Consider the following 22531-nt stretch of genomic DNA (forward strand, 5'->3'; position numbering starts at 1 on the left):
CCACCTCCCTCCTCCCCCCCACCACTGATCTGAGTCAGGGAGCCGTTGGAAGCTCTGAACGTGCTCTTCAGAGGCTGGAGCGCCTGATTCAGACTATTATTCAGCAGGTCCCTGAAAGCGCGGTTCAGGATCGGTAAACGCGGTGGTAAAGGGGGAAATGCTGATAGAGTTGGGCGGGCAGTTCATTAATTCAATTTAAATCCATGCAAATGCATTTAAATTGCCGTTGTGCCCGATTTGGGTACGGAATGGATCCCTACCATTCCCGGATCTCGGTAAAGTGGCGATCTGCGCGGACGTGGGTGCGGATCGCGATAAAGGCCTCACACCCGACTTTACCGTGATTTCGTGCCGAAAATGGGTGCAAATTGTTGGTAAAATCGGGCCCTATGTCACCGTGCCACTCCAATTAATCTAACACTATTAATCTAGAAGCTCAGTTAATGTTCTGGGAACCCAGGTTCGAATCCCGGCATGGCAGATGGTGGAATTTGAATTCAATAAAAAATATCTGGAATTAAGAACCATTGTCAATTGTCAGAAAAACCCATCTGGTTCACTGATGTCCTTTCGAGAAGGAAATCTGCCGTCCTTACCCGGTCTGGCCAGCATGTGACTCCAGATCCACAGCAACGTGGTTGACTCTTAACTGCCCTCGAGCAACTAGGAATGGCTAATAAATGCTGGCCAGCCAGCAACGCCCATGTCCTATGAATGAATAAATAAAAACACTCTTGCCTTGGGTCTATAAGGTTGTGGGTTGAAGTCCCACTCCAAAGGCACGAGCACAACAATCCAGGCTGATACCCCGTTACAGCACCGAGGGTGTGCTGCACTGCTGCAGGTGCCATCTTTCAGATGAGATGTTGAACTGAGGTCTTGTCTGCCCCCTCATGGTGGATACAAGAATTTCCATGGCACCAATTTAAAGGGAGTTCCCCCAGCAATAACCTGGCCAACGTTCATCTTTGAATCAACATCAGAAAAGCAGATTATCTGGTCATAGCTGTTTGTAAATTAGCTGCGATGTCTCCCACATCACAACAGCGGCACAGTAATTAATTGTCTTTGCAACGTCCTGAGGTTGTCAAAAGCATTTATTGATCTGGGTCTTTCGGTTTATTTTGCTAACCCAGCGACAAATTGGAGTTATACTAAAATAGCAGGTTACCTGGGACCGCACAGTGTCTTAAATTTCTCCTCTCTGCTTTCATAGGTCATCATGAACAATCTAAATCCATTGTGGAAAACATTTAAAGTCTCTGTAAATTCCCTCTGCAGCGGTGATCATGATCGTAAACTAAAGGTAAGCTTAATAACAATGAATGTCTTCTCGCATTTAACTGCCGGGGTCAGGACCGAGTTAAATTGCTGATAAAATGGACCTTTTAAAAGCTTCCAGCCGTGGCATGACGTCCCTGTGTCAACGTTGAATGATTGGTGCACATGGTGGAATCTGGTGTAATCTGACATTGTGTTGATCCGGAGATGTTGGTAGAAAGCAGCGAAGGACTCACTGTGCGATCAGTAGGGTTCTCCCATTGACCCATAGGGAAGGTCGGAGGCAGCCAAACACTCACCACTTTTATAAAGTAAAAGCAAATTACTGCGGATGCTGGCATCTGAAACCAAAAGAGAAAACGCTGGAAAATCTCAGCCGGTCTGGCAGCATCTGTAAGGAGAGAAAAGAGCTGACGTTTCGAGTCCAGATGACCCTCTCTCAAAGCTTTAACAAAGGGTCATCTGGACTCGAAACATCAGCTCTTCACTCACCAGCTTTATCTGGTCTGTTCCATTCATTGGAGGGTAACGAAGCATACCCAGCTAAATGAATCCTGTGACAGGTTCCTCAATGCAGCGCATCAAGAATTTGATGAGGCGTGGATAATTCTGTTGTGTTTGTGCTGAAGGTGGCTACTGGCACGAACTTCCTGCCTAAAGCATCTAAAACTTGGAAGCTAACGCTTGGACTACTTGAAAATTCTCCAAGATAGAAAATGTTATTGTTTCAAGATCTTTTTGCAAGAAGGGAAGTTAAGTTTTGCAAGTCAGAACTGCCTGGAGTAAGACTTTGATGGCTTCAGGTCATTAACTGAACGCAATTCCGTCACTGGCTATTAACTAAATGTAATTAATCTTTAGCCTTAATCGCCATTTAATTGTAGCTATATAGAATGGACTTTGAGTATCACTTCAAACAAATGAGTGTTTCTTCCTCGTTTAAAGGATTTTTCTGGAAGGTTCCGAGCTGCTGCAGATGACCTCTTCTCTTTCTGAGGATGGTTTATTATTTTGGGGTAAATGGTTGTATTGGGTCGGCCTGACATCACAATGCCGCAAATTGTGATAGAATCATAGGGTGGGATTTTCCAGCCCCGCCTGCAGGTGGGATTTTCCACTCCCACCGTAATCAATGGGCTTTTGCATGCCGCATAGGGTTTGGCCTTTAGTCTGTAGCTGATAGAATTCCCTCTTCAGTTCGAGCGAAGTATTTTATAGAAATTGTTCTCGGCGGCTAATGGTATCATGCCTATTCTCAAGCTGCTAAATGGGTGCCCAAATTTCCAATATGAGAGGCAGGAGACATGTACTCCTTGTGAGGGGCGAACACAGCACACTATATCAGTATGGACAATAGAATAAGTGTCTAGAAACCCATGGTCGAAATTGTGCTTTGCATATGTTTGAGACTCTCCTTGTGAAATTGGGCTAAGGAAAACTGGATTTACATACAGTATTGAAGAGTCTGCACCATAATGTTTTTTGTAAAGCTTTAACACTGTAGTGTTCAATAGTTTAATTGATCTGTGTTTGAGTATATGAGTCTGTTGCTTGTTCACTGTTCTTGACTTATTAAGCCTGGGTGGAGACCCTGAGAGCTAAAGTGAATGGAAGCTTTCAGAAAGACTTTGGAAGTTCGGGCTGTGGACTTGTGTATAGAAATCTTGTAATTGCTGAGATATTTCACAGCACTGTTAATGAACCTATTGTAGGCTTAGGACTAGTGTCATCTCTACATTGCAATGAGGTAGATTTATGAAATATACAATTGCGGGGGCAGGGTTTGGTTGAAGTTGGCTGCAACAGCAGAGGCCTGACAGATCTCTGATGCTGATGCTATTGCGAATGTGCAGCCACAGAGGTTTGCACATGCACAATAGCTTCCACTGCTGCTGGCTGGTGAATTAAGCCTACCCACTGCCTGTAGTAATTAGAAATGATCTAGCCCGTTTTTTCATGTACTATGTGCACAAGATTGGCTGTAAAAACTCACTCAAAAAACGGATCTGCAACTCTCCCATTTTCATACTAGCTGGGCGCTTAGAATAGTTCTCATAGAATTCTACCCCAAGGTGTCAGTCTTTGGATCATCACGGAAAAGAGAGACATGTTGCCAAAGTAACCTGGCTTGGCTTATTTACACTTGTTGGCAGTAACATACATTCGTACACAAGGATCCGTTCTCTGCAAACAAGAGGAAGATGTCCAAGCCTTGCTCCTTTATTAAATTTGCCATAAGCTTGGGGAGCCAATAGTCCCCCATTGCTTTCCCCAGAGCAACGCCTCAGCCAGTCAGAGTCAACTTGCCAACCAATCAGCGCCCTTTTCTCCTGTGGTATAAATGGTTGTAATTGTTTGAAATTTGGCAACCTTGCGTGTGTCCTGATGAGTGCCAGATGAAAAGCTTCAGCAACACGTGTCACTTTTCGGCAAGCTTCCTCAGATTCAGGAGGAAGGAAAGATTTGAACGAGCTGCACTGATACTCTGAATGATGAGGAATGTCTAACGTTTTTCCATTTGTGAAAAGCAGCTTGACTCATTCACATTGATCATTCTCAATATCCAGCCGTTGTCAGAAGGATGAATAAACTGCAGTAATTGGTTAAATCCAAGATATTTGTGACACCCCAAAATGTCCTTAATAATCCCAGCAGGAAGTGTAAAATAATGAGGTCTGTTGCAGTGTTGTTTGCCTCCTCTGCTGCTGCGTTCTTTCATTTTCCTTCTAACTGTCAGATCTTGAGTGTATTTCCCCCGGGCACCTGTAGATAAATGTTGGAGATTGTCTTAAGTTTAAGTTTATTTATTTAGTGTCACGATTAGGCATACATTAACACTGCAGGGGTGGCACAGTGGTTAGCACTGCTGCTTCACAGCGTCAGGGACCCGGGTTCGATTCCTGGCTTGGGTCACTGTCTGTGTGGAGTCTGCACGTTCTCCCCGTGTCTGCGTGGGTTTCCTCCGGGCGCTCTGTTTTCCTCCCACAGTCCAAACACGTGCGGGTTAGGTGGATTGCCCATATTAAATTGCCCCTTAGTGTCAGGGGGACTAACTAGAGTAAATCCGTGGGGTTATGGGGTTAGGGCCTGGGTGGGATTGTGGCCGGAGCAATCTCAATGGGCCGAATGGCCTCCTTCTGCACTGTCGGGATTCTATGCAATGAAGTTATTGTGAAAATCCCCGAGTTACCACTTTCCGACACCTATTCGGGTACACTGAGGGAGAATTTAGCACCTAACCAGCACGTCTTTCGTACGGTGAGAGGAAACCGGAGCACCTGGAGGAAAGCCACGCAGACATGGGGAGAACATGCAGACTCCCCACAGACAGTCACCCAAGCTGGGAATTGATCCCAGGTTAAGAAAGAACATGTTCAATAGTTGCTGGAAGTGTAAACGTGTTGCATATTGTTAAAATGTCCGTACCATCCAGCCCTTTGCTTAGCCTCCCACATTTTACCTTCCATAAACTTGAGGTCATCAAAAGCTCTGCTGCCCATGTCTTAACTCGCACCAAATCCCGTTCCCCTGTCACTGCACAGCTCACTGACATTGGCTCCCAGCCAATTTTAATATTTTCATCCTTATTTTCAAACCCCTCTGTGGCCTCTCCCTTCCCCGTCTCTGTAATCTCCTCCCACCCCACAACCCTCTGAGGTATCTGTGCTTTGCATATCCCTGGTCTTAATGGTCCACCATTGGCAGCCATGCCTTCAGTTGCCTGGGCCCCAACCTCTGGGACTCCCCCATATCTCGACCTGATGTTCCTCTCTTAAAAGGCTCTTTAAAACCCTTATGACCAATCAGCCATTTTCTTTTATTCATTGGTGGGACATGGGCATCGCTGGTTGGCCAGCATTTATTGCCCATCCCTAGTTGCCTGAGGGTAGTTGAGAGTTAACCACATTGCTGTGGCTCTGGAGTCACATGTAGGCCAGACCAGGTAAGGGCGGCAGATTTCCTTCCCTAAAGTGAACCAGATGGGTTTTTGCCACAATCGACAATGGTTTCATGGTCATCAGTAGATTCCTAATTATAGATTTTTTTTCTTTTATTGAATTCAAATTCCGCCATCTGCCATGGTGGGATTCGAACCCGAGTCCCCAGAACATTAGCTGAGTTTCTGGATTAATAGTCCAGCGATAATACCACTAGGCCATCGTCACCACGTAATATGTGGCGTGCCGTCCAATTTTGTTTGAATAATATCCGATGAAGCGCCTTGGGACGCTTTGTTATTTTAAAGTTGCTATATAAATGCAAGTTATTGTTGTTGTTGAAGTAGGCATGAGCGATTTTGTTTTTCATGTTTTGTACTGGGGAAAACGCTGTTCCACATAATCCGCAAATCGCCTGGGCATGGAATCAACATACAATAAACAGATAGATCCCTGCTGAGCTAAAATAAAACACGTGCTTTGTAGGAATCTGTCGGAAACTTGAAGTACAGCACCCACCCAGTGTATCCTGGGGGTGTTCTGTACCTGTGCCACTGAGAACGGTGTCGCATTTGGTGGAAGCTTCCTTCAGATTCCTAATCCTGTTCTAATCGATTTGTGCCCTGTGTTGGTGAGCAGGATCGAGCCAAACACACATCGATTCATTACAGCATGAGAGAGAGAGAGGCAGCAAAGTTTGATTCAAAATCCAAACACTGAGGAAGCTGGAAATCTGAACAGAAAATGGTGGAAATACTCAGGGTCTGGCAGCATCAGAGATCACAGGGGGGAGAGAAACAAAGAGGGGCCGTCTGCACCGCTTTGCCCCTGGTCTCTCCTCCATCTCCATCAAGGAACAGAGAGAGAGGGACTCACACACAACAACAAGATTGGAAAACTGATGGGAAATGTGGCAGCTGTGGCTCACAAGGTAGCGCCTTCACCCCTGAGTCACAAGGTTGTGGGTTCAAGTCCCACTCCAGTGCTTAAGCCCACCCCGTGTGCCCGATATTTACCCCTCAAACAAAATGATAGAAAAATCCCACAGATTCTGTTCATTATCACATTGCTGTGTGCGGGGGATAAATTGACTGCCATCTTTCCTACAACAATGGCTACACGACAGGAGCCGCTAGATTTATTATTGGGGAGCGACTCTGATTGGGCAGTCACTTGGTGGAGGTGTCTGTTTGACTTCTGTGGAAGTCACATCCTGTTTTGTTTTCACTAGTTTAATGAATATTTGGCCTGAACCTCCAAGCTCCAGGGCAGTATAGAACAAAGAGCAAAGAAAATTACAGCACAGGAACAGGCCCTTCAGCCCTCCAAGCCTGCACCGACCATGCTGCCCAACTGAACTAAAACCCCCTACCCTTCCGGGGACCACATCCCTCGATTCCCATCTCATTCATGCATTTGTCAAGACGCCCCTTAAAGGTCACTACCGTATCTGCTTCCACTACCTCCCCCGGCAACGAGTTCCAGACACCCACTACTCTCTGTGTAAAAAATCTGCCTCGTACATCTCCTTTAAACCTTGCATCTCGCACCTTAAACCTGTGCCCCCTAGTAATTGACTCTTCCACCCTGGGAAAAAGCTTCTGATTATCCACTCTGCCCATGCCTCTCATAATCTTGTAGACTTCTATCAGGTCACCCCTCAACCTCTGTTGTTCCAGTGAGAACAAACCAAGTTTCTCCAACCTCTCCTCATAGATAATGCCCTCCATACCAGGCAACATCCTGGTAAATCTTTTCTGTACCCTCTCCAAAACATCCTTCTGGTAGTGTGGCGACCAAAACTGGACATTATATTCCAAGTGCGGCCTAACTAAGGTTCTATAATTGAGTGGTACCCCAAAGATTCATTGGGAAAGTCCCCCTCCCTCACCCTCCGCACCAGATGTTCCCAGATTTGGCTTTTATGGCAAATTCCTGGGAATGACGACTCCCACTGGGCAATTGCCCTGTACTGGGAATCATCCAAAAATGCAATTTATGCGATAATTTTGCGATGTTTCCAACTGCCTTACGTCAATTGAAACCGAAAGAAGAATCAAAACTAATTCTATTGCTGGGTAAATAGTGCACAGATCCACCCAGAACCCCGCGGGATTCCCTGCACCCGCATACCAACCTGCCATGGGACTCTTTCCCCCTCCCCTGCCATGGCGACTCTTCGCCGGCAAGGTCTGACTGTAGTTCCCGTTTGAAATGGACTTTGACAGTCACAGGTGTGTGATTCCATGAGCAACATTTCAGGGAATGACTCAAGTGCAATCCATATCCTTCGTGATCACTATACAATTCCAGATATCAGGTGACTTGTGGTGGCCATCCTTTGATTCAGTAAAGTTCATTTTTAAAATAAATAAAAATGAATCAAGTGTGATTTACATCGTTTATGATTTCCTTCATGTCTTAGGGACATGTCAATCCCTGCAAAAAAAAAAAACCCATAAAACCACTTCTAGTTTGAGTTTTATAATGAAAAACGAGAAGGAATATGACTTTTTCTATTGCTTAAGGAATACAACAGTATTTAGAAGTTAGTACATCAAAGTTATCTCAAAATAAATTATCCAGCATGGTTCTTTTAGATGTGGTTAACTGAAGAAAATGTCACTAGTAATGTGTCACAGTCCCAACTGAATAGTTAGTTTCTAAGTATCATGCAGCTGTGAATAGTAATGTTTCCTCTCTGCCAGAATCTGTTTACAGAAAGATAAATCACTTTTCTGGCACTTAGTGTAAAGCTAGTCACCGAATGATTCAGTAAAACCAGCGGGAAAGCTTCACAAATCATTTTGTTTTCTGCTTCGGGGATGGTTTTGCAGTGAGCCTGCAGCTATTTCCAGTTTCCAAATCCATTCTAAAAGGCCTGCGCTAATACACATTTTAAAAAAAGGTTTCTCTTTGCGTAGCACTCAGTCTGTATTGGAATGACACTGTGAGCATCTGTGCAAGATTCTCAAACCTGCTTTTCAAATCCTTCCTCAGCCATAGTCTCCTGTTCACTATTCCTTAACTTCCCCCAATGCCACGAGTTTCTGAGGCTTCTGTGTTCCTTTTACAAGAGCAGGTCAAAGGTCAGCAATATTGCAGCGAGTAACTCACCTCCTGACTTCCCAAAGCCTGTCCACCATCTACAAGGCACAAGTAAGGAGTGGCATGGTGGCACAGTGTCAAGCTTGAGTGTTGTTGGAGTTGCACTCATCCAGACAAGGGTAGAGTATTCCATCACACTCCTTAAAGTTTATTAATTATTGTTGTACATAGGCTTACATTAACATTGCAAAGAAGTTACTGTGAAAATCCCCGAGTTGCCACACTCTGGCACCTGTGTGGGTACACTGAGGGAGAATTTAGCATGACCAATGCACCTAACCAGCACGTCTTTCGGACTGTGGGAGGAAACCGGAACACCCAGAGGAAACCCACGCAGACACGGGGAGAATGTGCAAACTCCACACAGACAGTGACGCAAGCCGGCAATCGAACCCGAGTCCCTGGAGCTGTGAGGCAGCAGTGCTAACCACTGTGCCACCTTGCCGCCCAAAGGAGCCCGCTTGATTGGCACCACATCTACAAAATCCACTCCGTCCACCACTGACACAGTAGCAGCAGTGTGTACTATCGACAAGATGCACAGCAACAATTCACAAAAATCCATAGGCAGCACCTTCCAAACCCACGAACATTTCCATTTAGAGGGACAAGGGCAGCAGGTACATGGGGAACACCACCACCTGCAAATTCCCCTCCAAGCCACTCACCATCCTGACTTGGAAATATATCACCGTTCCGTCGCAGTCGCTGGGTCAAAATCCTGGAATTCCCTCTCTAACGGCACTGTGGGTCAACCCACAGCACGTGGCCCCGCAGGTTTAAAGGCAAGATGCCCAATCAGAATTGCCAAAAGGTTCGCTCCCCAATAATAATGGCTCCTGTGGTGTAGCCATTGTTGTAGGAAACATGGCAGTCTATTTATCTCCCGCACACAGCAATGTGACCATGAGCAGAATCTGTGGGATTTCTCTGTCATTTTGTTTGAGGGGTAAATATCGGGCACATGGGATGGGCTTACGTGCAGGAGTGGGATTTGAATCCACAACCTTGTGACTCGGGGGTGAAGGTGCTACCCTATGAGCCACAGCTGTCACATTCCCCAATGTTTTCCAATCTTGTAGTGGTGTGCGTGTCTCTCTCTCTCTCTCTGTTCCTTGCCTCATGTTTCTGACTCTCTTTCTCCTCCTGTGCTTTTTGCACCTGTTTTACACTTCCGCCCAAAACCACTTTCATCTCCAGTGCCCTCTCGGAGTTGTTGGGTGGACAAGTCCTTGTCTACCAACCGATGGATCTGTCACAGTTCAATGGGCGGCAATGAGCATAGCCAAATGAGTTTCTGGATGTCCAGCAGTGTGTGAGTGGTTTAGCTCTGGGTCGAGCTGCCAGCTACCTTCAATCAGGGGTGATGAATATGCCCAGGACATTTTAACGAGGAGAATCTTTGCCTGCATCACTGCTTCGAGTATCCAGATGAAAAATTTAAGGCATAGATTAGAATTAATGAGAGATAAACAGCTGTGTCTCAGTCCTAGCATTGCGACCCTCGGTCCTGTTTCTCTTTCAACTGTTAGTGGAAGAAAGCAGCTCTTCGGTGAATTGCGGAGAATTTGTACGGCACCTTTGCTTTACAATCCTGACGGCTCTTAGTGACATCGGGAAGATAACTTCAGCTTCCCAAGTGTTAGCTAGACGCTGCAGTTAAAGGGGAACACAGTAAGAAGTCTCACAACACCAGGTTAAAGTCCAACAGGTTTATTTGGTAGCAAATACCATAAGCTTTCGGAGCGCTGCTCCTTCGTCAGATGGAGTGGAAATGTGCTCTCAAACAGTGCACAGAGACACAAAATCAAGTTACAGAATACTGATTAGAATGCGAATCCCTACAGCCAGCCAGGTCTTAAAGGTACAGACAATGTGGGTGGAGGGAGCATTAAACACAAGTTAAAGAGATGTGTATTGTCTCCAGACAGAACAGCCAGCAGGAGCAGCGCTTCGAAAGCTTTTGGTATTTGCTACCAAATAAACCTGTTGGACTTTAACCTGGTGTTGTGAGACTTCTTACTGTGTTCACCCCAGTCCAACGCCGGCATCTCCACATCATGTTTAAGGGGAAGTCAGAGCTGGGACAAAGAAGCTGTTGCATTCACATAGCACCCAGTCATAGAGGGCTACAGCACAGAAAAAGACCCTTCGGCCCATTGCGTCTGCACCAAAGACAAACCACTTAACTTTTCTAATCCCATCTTCCAGCACTTGGCCTGTAGCCTTGAGTGCCTTTGCATTCTCAAGTGCATATCTAAATACTCCTTAAACGCTATGAGGGTCTCTCCCTCCACCACCCTTTCAGGCAGTGAGTTATAGGGTGGGATTTTACAGCCTTGTTCATCCCGAAACTGTAAAGTCTCACCTGAGGCCAGTGGAGCTTCCTATTATCCATCCCTCGCCTGCTTTGATTCCAGTGGTGGATGGGGTGGTAAAATTCCAGTGCTAGAGTCCCACCACCCTCTGGGTGAAAAGGTTTTTCTCACATCCCCTCTCAGCCTCTTGCCCCTTACCTTAAATCTCTGCCCCCTGGTCATCGATCCCTCCACCAAGCGGAAAGGTTTCTTCCTGTCCACTCTATCTGTGCCCCTCAAAGTTTTATACATCTTGGTCATGTCCCCCCTCAGTCTCCTCTGCTTTAAGGAAAACAACCGCGCTCTATCCAATCTCTTTTCATAACTAAAACTCTCCAGCCCAGGCAACATCCTGGTAAATCTCCTCTGCACCCTTCCCAGTGCTATCACATCCCTCCTACAATGTGGATTCCAGAATGGCACACAATACTCTAGCTGTGGCCCTCCTCTCCCGGGGATCCTGAAATGTGCTAACAGTTCCACGGCTGGGGGGGAGGGGAGGGGAAGAGGAGAGGGGAGGGGGAAGAATCCCCTCCAAGGAGGTTGGTGAGATCAGATGTTTTTCTTACTCGTGACCCCCCCACCCCCACTTTGGACCATGCAGCCTCCCTGTCTCCCTCTGCAGGGAGGCTGGTAACATCATCCACTGTTGGAAAAATCCCATAAAATGGTCTGTCACAGGACTTTTAATAACGCGAATCCACAGCACGCCTTATTGGAAAGGGCAGGCAACCTGACTCATAACCTGCTGTGGGACAGCGTCAGGGAAAGACCTTAACATCTCCCCCACCTCCCCCCTGTACTGCACCCTCAACCTGTCACCCAGGGGGCTGGTGGAAAAGGCATTCCGAATGGATTAGCATTACTTTATTATTATTTTAATTCATTCATGGGATGTGGGCGTCACGAGCTGTCTCGGCGAGCATTCATTGCCCATCTCTTACCCCCCTCCATTTGCAAAATCCTACTAACTGTCCTGGCTCGAGACAATTCTTTAACCTGTGATTATCCCTCTCTCCACTCGCATTCTCTGTACCTGTAAAGACTCGATTACCTGGAAAAACTCACATTCCAACTATTATCTTGCAATTGTGTCTCTGTCTATATATGCCGTGTTTGTGAAACCTACTTCTCCACTCACCTGATGAAGGGGCAGCGCTCCGAACACTCGTGATTCCAAATAAACCTATTGGACTTTAACCTGGTGTTGTGAGACTTCTTACTGTCCCCTCCATTTGTCAACCATATTGCTGTGGGTCTGGGGTCACAGGTAGGCCAGACCGGATAAGGATGGCAGATTTCCTCGACGTTGGTTTTCGTGGTCACGTTTAATTCCAGATTTTTAATAAATTCAAATTTCATCATCGGCTAAAGCGGGATTTGAACCCAGTCCCCGAATCTCTGGATTACTCGCCTATGACAATACACCACTAGGCCACTGCCTCCCCTTACCCTTTCTTTTCAAACTCTCAAGTTTAATTTAGGTAATGATTTGCATGGTGAAGTTTACAATTCCGGTTTAATAGGTTGCTTAGTTAGCATGCCATAGAGTCATAGAGGTTTACAGCATGGAAATAGGCCCTTCGGCCCAACTTGTCCATGCCGTCCTTTTTTTTTAAACCCCTAAGCTAGTCCCAATTGCCCGCATTTGGCCCATATCCCTCTATACCCATCGTACCCATGTAACTGTCTAAATGCTTTTTAAAAGACAAAATTGTACCCGCCTCCACTACTACCTCTGGCAGCTTGTTCCAGACACTCACCACCCTCTGTGTGAAAGAAATTACCCCTCTGGACACTTTTGTATCTCTCCCCTCTCACCTTAAACCTCTAGTTTTAGACTCCCCTACCTTTGGGAAAAGATATTGACTATCTCGCTGATCTGTGCCCCTCCTTATTTTATAGACCTCTATAAGATCACCCCTCAGCCTCCAACACTCCAGAGAAAAAAGCATTGATTGAAAACACAGTGAATAACCTACACTTTGAAATTGAACAGACAAAGCGTTTGCAACCAATAAAATAGTTGTTTGGAGTAATTTGAGTGACAGTATTTTTACTAGTTTTCTTCAGCCAATTCCGTGCTCTTTGTGGTTGAATTATTTAACAGCTGTTGTATTACCAGCTACATTGCTTTCAACATTCCTGGGAAGCTTTTGGAGTTTTAGCTTGTTCAGTGGGACTGACAGGGTGGCAGGGTCAAATGAGTCCTCAGGGGAAGGTCATCCCTGCCCTTTGACAGGTGGCCCCCAGGCAGAGGTAAGGGACCCGCACTCAGGGTTAGGAACCCTGGCCAAGAATGGAACGGGAAAATCCTTGCTGGTGCCGACAGTGGGAATGCTGGAATCCTGAATGACCAATGGCTTCCCACGGGCGGAGGGAGGATCCTTCGGCAAGAGGACTTGTGTTTTCTTTAAGCACCACAGGAGGTTTCCAAACTTCTTGATGAGACAATTAGGGTGGCGCGGTGGCACAGTGGCGAGCACTGCTGTCCCACAGCGCCAGAAACCTGGGTTCGATTCCCGGCCTTGGGTCACTGTCTATCTGGAGTTTGCACATTCTCCCTGTGTCTGCGTGGGTTTCCTCCAGGTGCTCCGGTTTCCTCCCACAGTCCAAAAAAGATGTGTGGGTCAGGTTGATTGGCCATGGTACATTGACCCTTAGTATTTGGGGATTAGCAGGGTAAATACATGGGGTCTGTGTGGGATTGTTGTCGATGCAAGCTCGGTGGGCCAAATGGCCTCCTTCTGCACTGTAGGGATTCTATGAAAAGAAGTGGAACTATCACCAGCTTGCAAATACTCAGTGAAGGTTGGTAGGCATTGGTGAGCAGAGCTTGGAGTAGCTTAAAATACTTCACCATGTGTTGTCTGTGCATTCTAATCCACATACAGCATCAAAAGGCATTGGCACCAACACAGAGGCTGCATCAATAATTGCACTCTTGTATCTCCTCATTCTAATGTGTCATTGGCTGTAACCTCCATAAACTCCTGTTTCCCTAATTACTCACTGACCAGCATTGACTCCCAGTCATGTAATGTCCTGATTTGAAAATTCTTATCCTTGTTCTCTAATCCCTCCATGACCTTGCCCCTTCCCTATCTCCGTGATCTCCTCCAACATCACAACCCTCCGAGACTCTTGCCTGTACCACGGGATAGTTTAGAGAGGAATAGGGAGAGGGAAGGTTTGAATTCATGGCTGAGGGGATGGTGCAGGAGGGAGGGGTTCAGGTACTTAAGCAATTGGGGCTCGTACTGGGGAAGGTGTGACCTCTATGAGAAGGATGGTCTACACCTTAATCAGAAGGGGACCAATATCCTGGGGGGTAAATTTGCTAAGGCCATGCAGGGAGGTTTAAACTGATTCGGGGGGGGGGAGGGATCCTGAGTAGTGGGGCTGAAAGTGAGGGATGCATGGATGGGGACTGCAATGCACGGCATTGCAGAGGTGGGGTGGAGCAGGGTTTGAAATGTGTATACTTCAATGCCAGGAGTATTCGCAATAAAGTGGGTGAACTTGCAGCGTGGATCAGTACCTGGGACTTCGATGTTGTGGCTATTTCAGAGACATGGATAGAGCAGGGGCAGGAATGGATGCTGCAGGTCCCGGGGTTCAAATGTTTTAGTCGAAGTAGGGAAGGAGGTAGAAGAGGGGGAGGGGTAGCATTATTGGTCAGAGATTGTATCACAGTGTCAGAGAGGAGGTTTGATGAGGACTTATCTGTTGAGGTAGTATGGGCGGAGATTAGAAATAGGAGAGGAGAGGTCACCCTGTTGGGAGTCTTTTATAGACCTCCTAAAAGTTCTAGAGAGGTTGAGGAAAGGATTGCGGAGTCAATCCTGCTTAGGAGTGAAAGTAATAGGGCAATTGTTATGGGGGATTTTAACTTGACTAATATTGACTGGAATTGTTATAGCTCTAGCTCGTTAGAGGGGTCAGTTTTTGTTCAAAGCGTGCAGGAAGGTTTTTTGACTCAGTATGTAGACAGGCCAACTAGAGGTGAGGCTATATTGGATCTGGTGCTGGGAAATGAGCCAGACCAGGTGCTAGACTTGGAAGTTGGTGTGCATTTTGGTGATAGTGACCACAATTCGGTTACGTTCACCTTAGTGATGGAAAGGGATAGGCATGAACCTCGGGCCAGTGGTTTTAGCTGGGGGAAGGGTAATTATGAGGCTATTAGGAGAGAATTAGGAAACATAGGTTGGACTAGGAGTTTACAGGGACTGGGAACGTCCGACATGTGGAGTTTTTTCAAGGAGCAGCTACTGCGAGTCTGTGATAGGTATGTCCCTGTCAGGCAAGGAGGAATTGGTAGGGCTAGGGAACCGTGGTGCACCAAAAAAGTTTCTTTGTTGGTTAAAAAGAAAAAGGAGGCTTATGTTCGGATGAGACGTGAGCACTCGGGTAGTGCACTAGAAAGCTTTAGATTGGCTAAGAGGGAGTTGAAGAGCGAGCTTAGAAGGGCTAAAAGGGGACATGAGAAGACTTTGGCGGATAGGGTTAAAGAGAATCCTAAGGCGTTCTATAGGTATGTCAAGAACAGAAGGTTGGTTAGGGCAAGTTTAGGGCCAGTTATAGATGGCAGAGGGAAGTTATGTGTGGAACCGGAGGAGATTGGTGAAGCATTGAACCAATATTTCTCTTCGGTGTTCACGCAAGGGGACATGAATATAGCTGAGGAGGACACTGGGTTGCAGGGGAGTAGAATAGACAGTATTACAGTTGATAAGGAGGATGTGCAGGATATTCTGGAGGGTCTGAAAATAGATAAATCCCCTGGTCCGGATGGGATTTATCCAAGGATTCTCTGGGAGGCAAGAGAAGTGATTGCAGAGCCTCTGGCTCTGATCTTCAGGTCGTCGTTGGCCTCTGGTATAGTACCAGAAGATTGGAGGTTAGCGAATGTTGTCCCATTGTTTCAGAAGGGGAACAGAGACTTCCCCGGGAATTATAGACCGGTGAGTCTCACTTCTGTTGTCGGCAAGATGTTGGAAAAAATTATAAGGGATAGGATTTATAGTTATTTGGAGAGTAATGAATTGATAGGTGATAGTCAGCATGGTTTTGTGGCAGGTAGGTCGTGCCTTACTAACCTTATTGAGTTTTTTGAGAAAGTGACCAAGGAGGTGGATGGGGGCAAGGCAGTGGACGTGGTATATATGGATTTTAGTAAGGCGTTTGATAAGGTTCACCATGGTAGGCTTCTGCAGAAAATGCAGATGTATGGGATTGGGGGTGATCTAGGAAATTGGATCAGGAATTGGCTAGCGGATAGGAAACAGAGGGTGGTGGTTGATAGTAAATATTCATCATGGAGTGCGGTTACAAGTGGTGTACCTCAGGGATCTGTTTTGGGGCCACTGCTGTTTGTAATATTTATTAATGATCTGGATGAGGGTATAGTTGGGTGGATTAGCAAATTTGCTGATGACACCAAAGTCGGTGGTGTGGTAGACAGTGAGGAAGGGTGTCGTAGTTTGCAGGAAGACTTAGACAGGTTGCAAAGTTGGGCCGAGAGGTGGCGGATGGAGTTTAATGCGGAGAAGTGTGAGGTAATTCACTTTGGTAGGAATAACAGATGTGTTGAGTATAGGGCTAACGGGAGGACTTTGAATAGTGTGGAGGAGCAGAGGGATCTAGGTGTATGTGTGCATAGATCCCTGAAAGTTGGGAATCAAGTAGATAAGGTTGTTAAGAAGGCATATGGTGTCTTGGCGTTTATTGGTAGGGGGATTGAATTTAGGAGTCGTAGCGTTATGTTGCAACTGTACACAACTCTGGTGCGGCCGCACTTGGAGTACTGTGTGCAGTTCTGGTCCCCACATTACAGGAAGGATGTGGAGGCTTTGGAGAGGGTGCAGAGGAGGTTTACCAGGATGTTGCCTGGTATGGAGGGGAGATCCTATGAGGAGAGGCTGAGGGATTTGGGATTGTTTTCGCTGGAAAGGCGGCGGCTAAGAGGGGATCTTATTGAAACATATAAGATGATTAGAGGTTTAGATAGGGTGGATAGTGATAGCCCTTTTCCTCTGATGGAGAAATCCAGCACGAGGGGGCATGGCTTTAAATTGAGGGGGGGTAGTTATAGAACCGATGTCAGGGGTAGGTTCTTTACCCAGAGGGTGGTGAGGGATTGGAATGCCCTGCCAGCATCAGTTGTAAATGCGCCTAGTTTGGGGGCGTTTAAGAGATCCGTAGATAGGTTCATGGACGAAAAGAAATTGGTTTAGGTTGGAGGGTCACAGTTTTTTTTTTAACTGGTCGGTGCAACATCGTGGGCCGAAGGGCCTGTTCTGCGCTGTAATGTTCTATGTTCTATGTTCTATGTCACCGCTCCTTCAATTCTGACCTCCTCAGCATCCCCAATCTTATTCACTCCACCATTGGTGGCCAGGTCTTCAGTTGCCTAGGCCCCACGCTCTGGAACTCCCTTTTTTAACCTCTACCTCACCTGCGTCCTTTAAGATGCTCCTTAAACCATATTTCTTTGACCAAGTCATCTGACCTAACATCTCCTTATGTGGCTTGGCGTCAGACTTTGTTTTATAATGCTCCAGTGAAGCACCATGGGAGGTTTCATTACATTCAAGATGCCATGTAAATATAAGTAGTTGTTGTTTTAACTTAAGGACCCCTCCCCCTTGTAGTAAGGGTTGCAGAATGAAATTCACGCTGACTGCAAAACTTTGATTTATTATTGTCAAGTGTATTAGTTTACAGTGAAAATATTATTTCTTGCGCGCTACACAGACAAAGCATACTGTACATAGAGAAGGAAAGGAGAGATGCAGAATTTAGTGTTACAGTCAATGGGTTACCATTGACCAGAAACTCAACTGGAGTCGCTACGTAAACACAGTGGCTACAAGAGCAGGTCAGAGGCTAGGAATACTGCAGTGAATAACTCACCTCCTGACTCCCCAAAGCCTATCCACCATCTACAAGGCACAAGTCAGGAGTGTGATGGAATACTCCCCACTTGCCTGGATGGGTGCAGCTCCAACAACACTCAAGAAGTTTGACACCATCCAGGACAAAGCAGCCCCGCTTGATTGGCACCACATCCACAAACATTGAATCTCTCCACCACCGACGCTCAGTAGCAGCAGTGTGTACTATCTACAAGATGCATTGCCGCAATTCACCAAAGATCCTTAGACAGCACCTTCCAAACCCATGACCACTTCCATCTAGAAGGACAAGGGCAGCAGATACATGGGAACACCATCACCTGCAAGTTCCCCTCCAAGCCACTCACCATCCTGACTTGGAAATATATCGCCGTTCCTTCACAGTCGCTGGGTCAAAATCCTGGAATTCCCTCCCTAACGGCATTGTGGGTCAACCCACAGCACAGGGACTGCAGCGATTCAAGAAGGCAGCTCACCACCACCTTCTCAAGGGCAACTAGAGATGGGCAATAAATGCTGGCCAGCCAGCGACGCCCATGTCCCACGAATAAAAAAAATAGCTAGGGTGTAGAGAAATATCAACTTAATGCGAGGTAGATCCATTCAAAAGTCTGATGGCAGCAGGGAAGAAGCTGTTAAGGAAGAAACCATCCTTATCTGAAACTGGTGAAGAGGGGTTAGCAAGACGTGGAAGAGTCACCCCTTTAAGTACCAATTGGTTGACTGTCCGGTAACCTGGGGAACCTGGCATATGAATGATGGCACTGACAGTGCTGGAATGCAGCAGAAGGATTTGCCTGTAGAGAGTTGCGAGGCCATCTGGTGATGCATAATTCAACATAATAGGGCTGCTCTGATCAAATAAAACTTGCTGTAGACAGTCAGCTTCTGGCTTCTATAAACTCTGTAAATCCATTCCATTACAGCAAAAATGTAATTTTGTTATTGTTTCGGCACATCCAGCTGGTTCCAGTTAAATTAGTAATCTGTGTCTGTGTCAGGGAGGGGGTTGAATCTGCCGGCTTTTGGACGAGTAATGATATTGAACGATCTTCGGTGAAATTCCAGCTGTCACTTGTGTGTGAAGCTGGGAAAACTCCGACAGTGGCGAAACAAGCCGGAATTTCCAAGGGAAAGAGTCTGTTCCCTGATGATATAGCTATAGTTCAGGCTTATCTGCGCAAGTTTTGTGTCAGCTTACCTACTGAGCAGTCAATAAAACCTGAACTCATCAGCCAGTCATCCTCACTTCCTGTGGTTATTTTTGTTACATAGAATAATCCCAGTTCCTTCAATTCGCAAAAGCCTTTTGGTTAAGTTGAATTTCATGCTTCCTTGTAGAGAGCTGTTCTCCATATATTTTACTTTCTCTCTTTCTCACTCATTTATTTTCTTCTCTCCTATGCCTGTCTTTTTCTAACTCCCTTATTTAAAATTCCCTTTCTTTCTTCTCTTTCTCACTCTCCTTTATTACATCCTTCTCTCTCTGTGTCTCATTCTCTGCATCGCTCTTTTCCTCACTCTCTCTTTCTCTCTCTTTCTTCTCCCTTTCACTTTCCTTTGAACAGGATTCAGAAGGACAGGGGTGGCACGGTGGCACAGTGGTAAGCACTGCTGCCTCATAGTGCCATGGACCTGGGTTCAATTCTGACCTTGGACAATTGTCTGTGCGGAGTCTGTACGTTCTCCCTGTGTCTTCGTGGGTTTCCTCCGGGTGCTCCCACAGCCCAAAGATGTGCAGGTTATGTGGATTGGTCATGCAAAATTCTCCCTTAGTGTCCAAAGGTGTGTGGGTTATGTGGATTGGTCATGCTAAATTGCCCCTTGGTGTCCAAAGGTGTGTTGGTTAGGTGGATTGGTCATGCAAAACTCTCTGTTAGTGTCCAAAGATGTGCAGGTTAGGTGGATTGGCCTTGCTAAATTGCCCCTTAGTGTCTAAAGATGTGTGGGTTAGGTGGATTGGCCATGCTAAATTGCCCCTTAGTGTCCAAAGGTGTGCGGGTTAGGTGGATTGGTCATGCTAAATTGCCCCTTAGTGTCCAAAGGTGTGCGGGTTAGGTGGATTGGTCATGCTAAATTGCCCCTTAGTGTCCAAAGATGTGCAGATTTGATGGATTAGCCATGGTAAATGCATGGGGTTACGGGGATAGAGCAGGGGAGAGTCCCTGGCTAGGATACTCTTTCGAAGAGTCAGTGCAGACTCGATGGGTCAAATAGCTTCCTCCTGCACTGTAGGGATTCTATCTATAAATTAATTTTATAAAAATGTTCTTGTGCACTTTTCCTGACTTTGTAAACTCACTATTCAGAAGGGTGAGTGCCAGCCGGAATCCAGCATTCCTCTCACTGGGCTGTTAAGCCACAGGTGAAGCTATATACCAGTGAGAACAAATAATCTGGGCAACTGTCAGAGAGTTGCTGCAGAGTCGAGGGGCCGAATGGCCTCTTGTCCACTCTAGGGATTCGATGATTCTATGATTCAAAATCTTCAAACATGTGAGATTATTGCACAATTAGTGATTTGCTGATTATTTGGTAACATGCTGTAATGAGACATGCAGGCGCGTCATTACCATGTAATGAGACATACACGCATGTCATTACCATGTAATGGTCAGTGCAAGAAAACCTAAGTGCTTCAGCCCGAGCTACGGGATTCAATTCGGAAAGTTGCTGGTTGTTACTCTTACATTCAGGACTGGAATCTGGGGGAAAAGAACAGGCCAGAAGGAGTTAGGTTTTTCTCTGTTAACTGCATCACTCTTAAGGATATCTCAGGGGTCAAATGGGGTGAATCAATCCATGAAGCTTTACTCCTGCGGTTTGCGAGTTGATTTGAATATAGAAGGATTACGCTTTGGATTTGAACATGGGGATAAGAACTGCAAAATAGAGGCTATACCAGATGCTGATTTTTATTCAGCAAAGGTGAGGAACATAGGAACAGGAGGAGGCCATTCAGCCCCTCAAGGCTGTCCAGCCATTCAGTGAGATCATGGCTAAGCATGACCTAACTCCATATACCCACCATTTTATTCCTTTGGGTAACAAAAATCTAACAATAACAACTGATCGAACATCAATTGAGGGGGTCTGAGTCAACACCCAGGCTTAACCAATCATGCACTTTGAGCATAGATTTTAGTTTATTTATTTATTGTCACAAGTAGGCTTACATTAACACTGCAATGAAGTTACTGTGAAAATCCCCTAGTTGCCACACTCTGGCACCTGTTCAGGCACACTGAAGGAGAATTTAGCAAGGCCAATGCACCTAACCAACAAGTCTTTTGGACTGTGGGAGGAAACCGGAACACCTGAAGGAAACCTACGCAGTCACTGGGAGAACGTGCAGATAATGACCCAAGACAGGAATTGAAGCCGGGTCCCTGGCACTGTGAGGCAGCAGTGCTAACCACAGTGCTAACCACTGCCACCACACATAACCAATCGAGCACTGTGAGCATAGATCAGTTACCAGACCCACAAAATTAAACATTGAACATTACACTACATATTCAGAATCACACAGCCCTGTTGATCCACTGTGCCATGCACGAGGAATACAGGTCATTTAATAATTGCAGATAAGAGGACACTGAGTTTGTAGTGTTGATATCCATACAAAAAGACCAAGAGTTGCTTGTGCATAGGAGGGACCACTATCCATTACAGAACTGTCCCATTTACTGGATTTAGTTTAACTTGTTTAGCATCTGCATGTTCCGCAGTAAATAATAAACTGTCGACCTGTGCAAGAGTGTCAGATGTCAAAAGAAAACCCTATTCTCATGTCACCTGGAGAATATCCATCCCAGTACAGCTACTCTGGTGCCAGAAATATCTCATTCCAACCTGTACAAATGGATAAATCAATTGAATTCAGTACAAACCCTCTGAGGCATCCTTCAACCTTGCTTTTTTTACTTCTTCACACAGAAACTCCATTAGTGGAAACTTCTCAGAATCGCAGAGGGGACTCCCTCAGGAGCCCCACTGTTCGTTCTGCGCAGAGGAAAACTTTTGAATGTATAACCAGGGGCATTATGTCAGTTCAGAGAGAATTTTTAACAGGATCTGTGTGCATGCCCTGTCATCACTGAAGAAAACAACATTATCTGATCATTATCTGACTGCTGTTTGTGGGAGCGAGCTGTATCCAAATTGGCTACTGTGTTTCCTGTGTTACAACAGCAACCACAACCAGACTTCTTAAAGAAAAAAGTACTTCAATGTCTCCATAGATGTTGTGAGGTAGAGAAAGGTGCTGTGTAAATGCAAATCACAACCACGTAAGGCCATAAGACTGCATGGTACTTGCCTGTCTTATCCAAGGGGATGAAATGTTAAATGCCTTCGCTCTTGAGCCTTGCCAGTACCAACGTGTGCTCTGACCTATTCTTGCACGAGCCCTCTCGACAATTCCTGCCACAAAACCAAATTGATAATACAGAATTATAAGAGTTTACAGATTCAATGTTGGTCATATTGATTTGATTTGATTTATTATTGTCACATGTATTAGTATACAGTGAAAAGTATTGTTTCTTGTGCGCTGTACTGACAAAGCATACTATACATAGGGTACATAGGAGAGAAGGAAAGGAGAGAGTGCAGAATGTAGTGTTACAGTCAAAGCTAGGGTCTAGAGAAAGATCAAATTAATATAAAGTAGGACCATTCAAAGGTCTGATGGCAGCGGGGAAGAAGCTTTTCTTGAGTCGGTTCGTAGGTGGAGGTGATAACTTAGTCTTGAGTCGAGTGTAAAACATCGTTAATGAACCAACCGCGCATTCTACACTCCGTCCCAAACTCTTTCCCATTGGGCATAGTGTAAAACTAGCTGCTGATTTGCTGGTGCCCATTTTGAGCCAACGTTGCAGGTTAATTTCACCTTTATTTCTGCCCTTCAGTTGTTTAATTGAAT

The 22531-nt window shown here is 45.8% G+C and overlaps 1 protein-coding gene across 1 annotated transcript in view; it reads left to right on the plus strand.

Moving 5' to 3' along the window:
- Positions 1-22531, plus strand: part of LOC144481341 (copine-4) — a 308388-nt gene that overhangs the window by 218531 nt on the left and 67326 nt on the right. Inside the window, exon 4 of the mRNA XM_078200739.1 lies at positions 1217-1306. Within this exon, the coding sequence (XP_078056865.1) occupies positions 1217-1306 (90 nt within the window). The remainder of the gene's footprint in view (positions 1-1216; positions 1307-22531) is intronic.

Source organism: Mustelus asterias, chromosome 2 (assembly GCF_964213995.1).
Source record: "Mustelus asterias chromosome 2, sMusAst1.hap1.1, whole genome shotgun sequence".
In the NCBI taxonomy this organism is placed as follows: domain Eukaryota; kingdom Metazoa; phylum Chordata; class Chondrichthyes; order Carcharhiniformes; family Triakidae; genus Mustelus; species Mustelus asterias.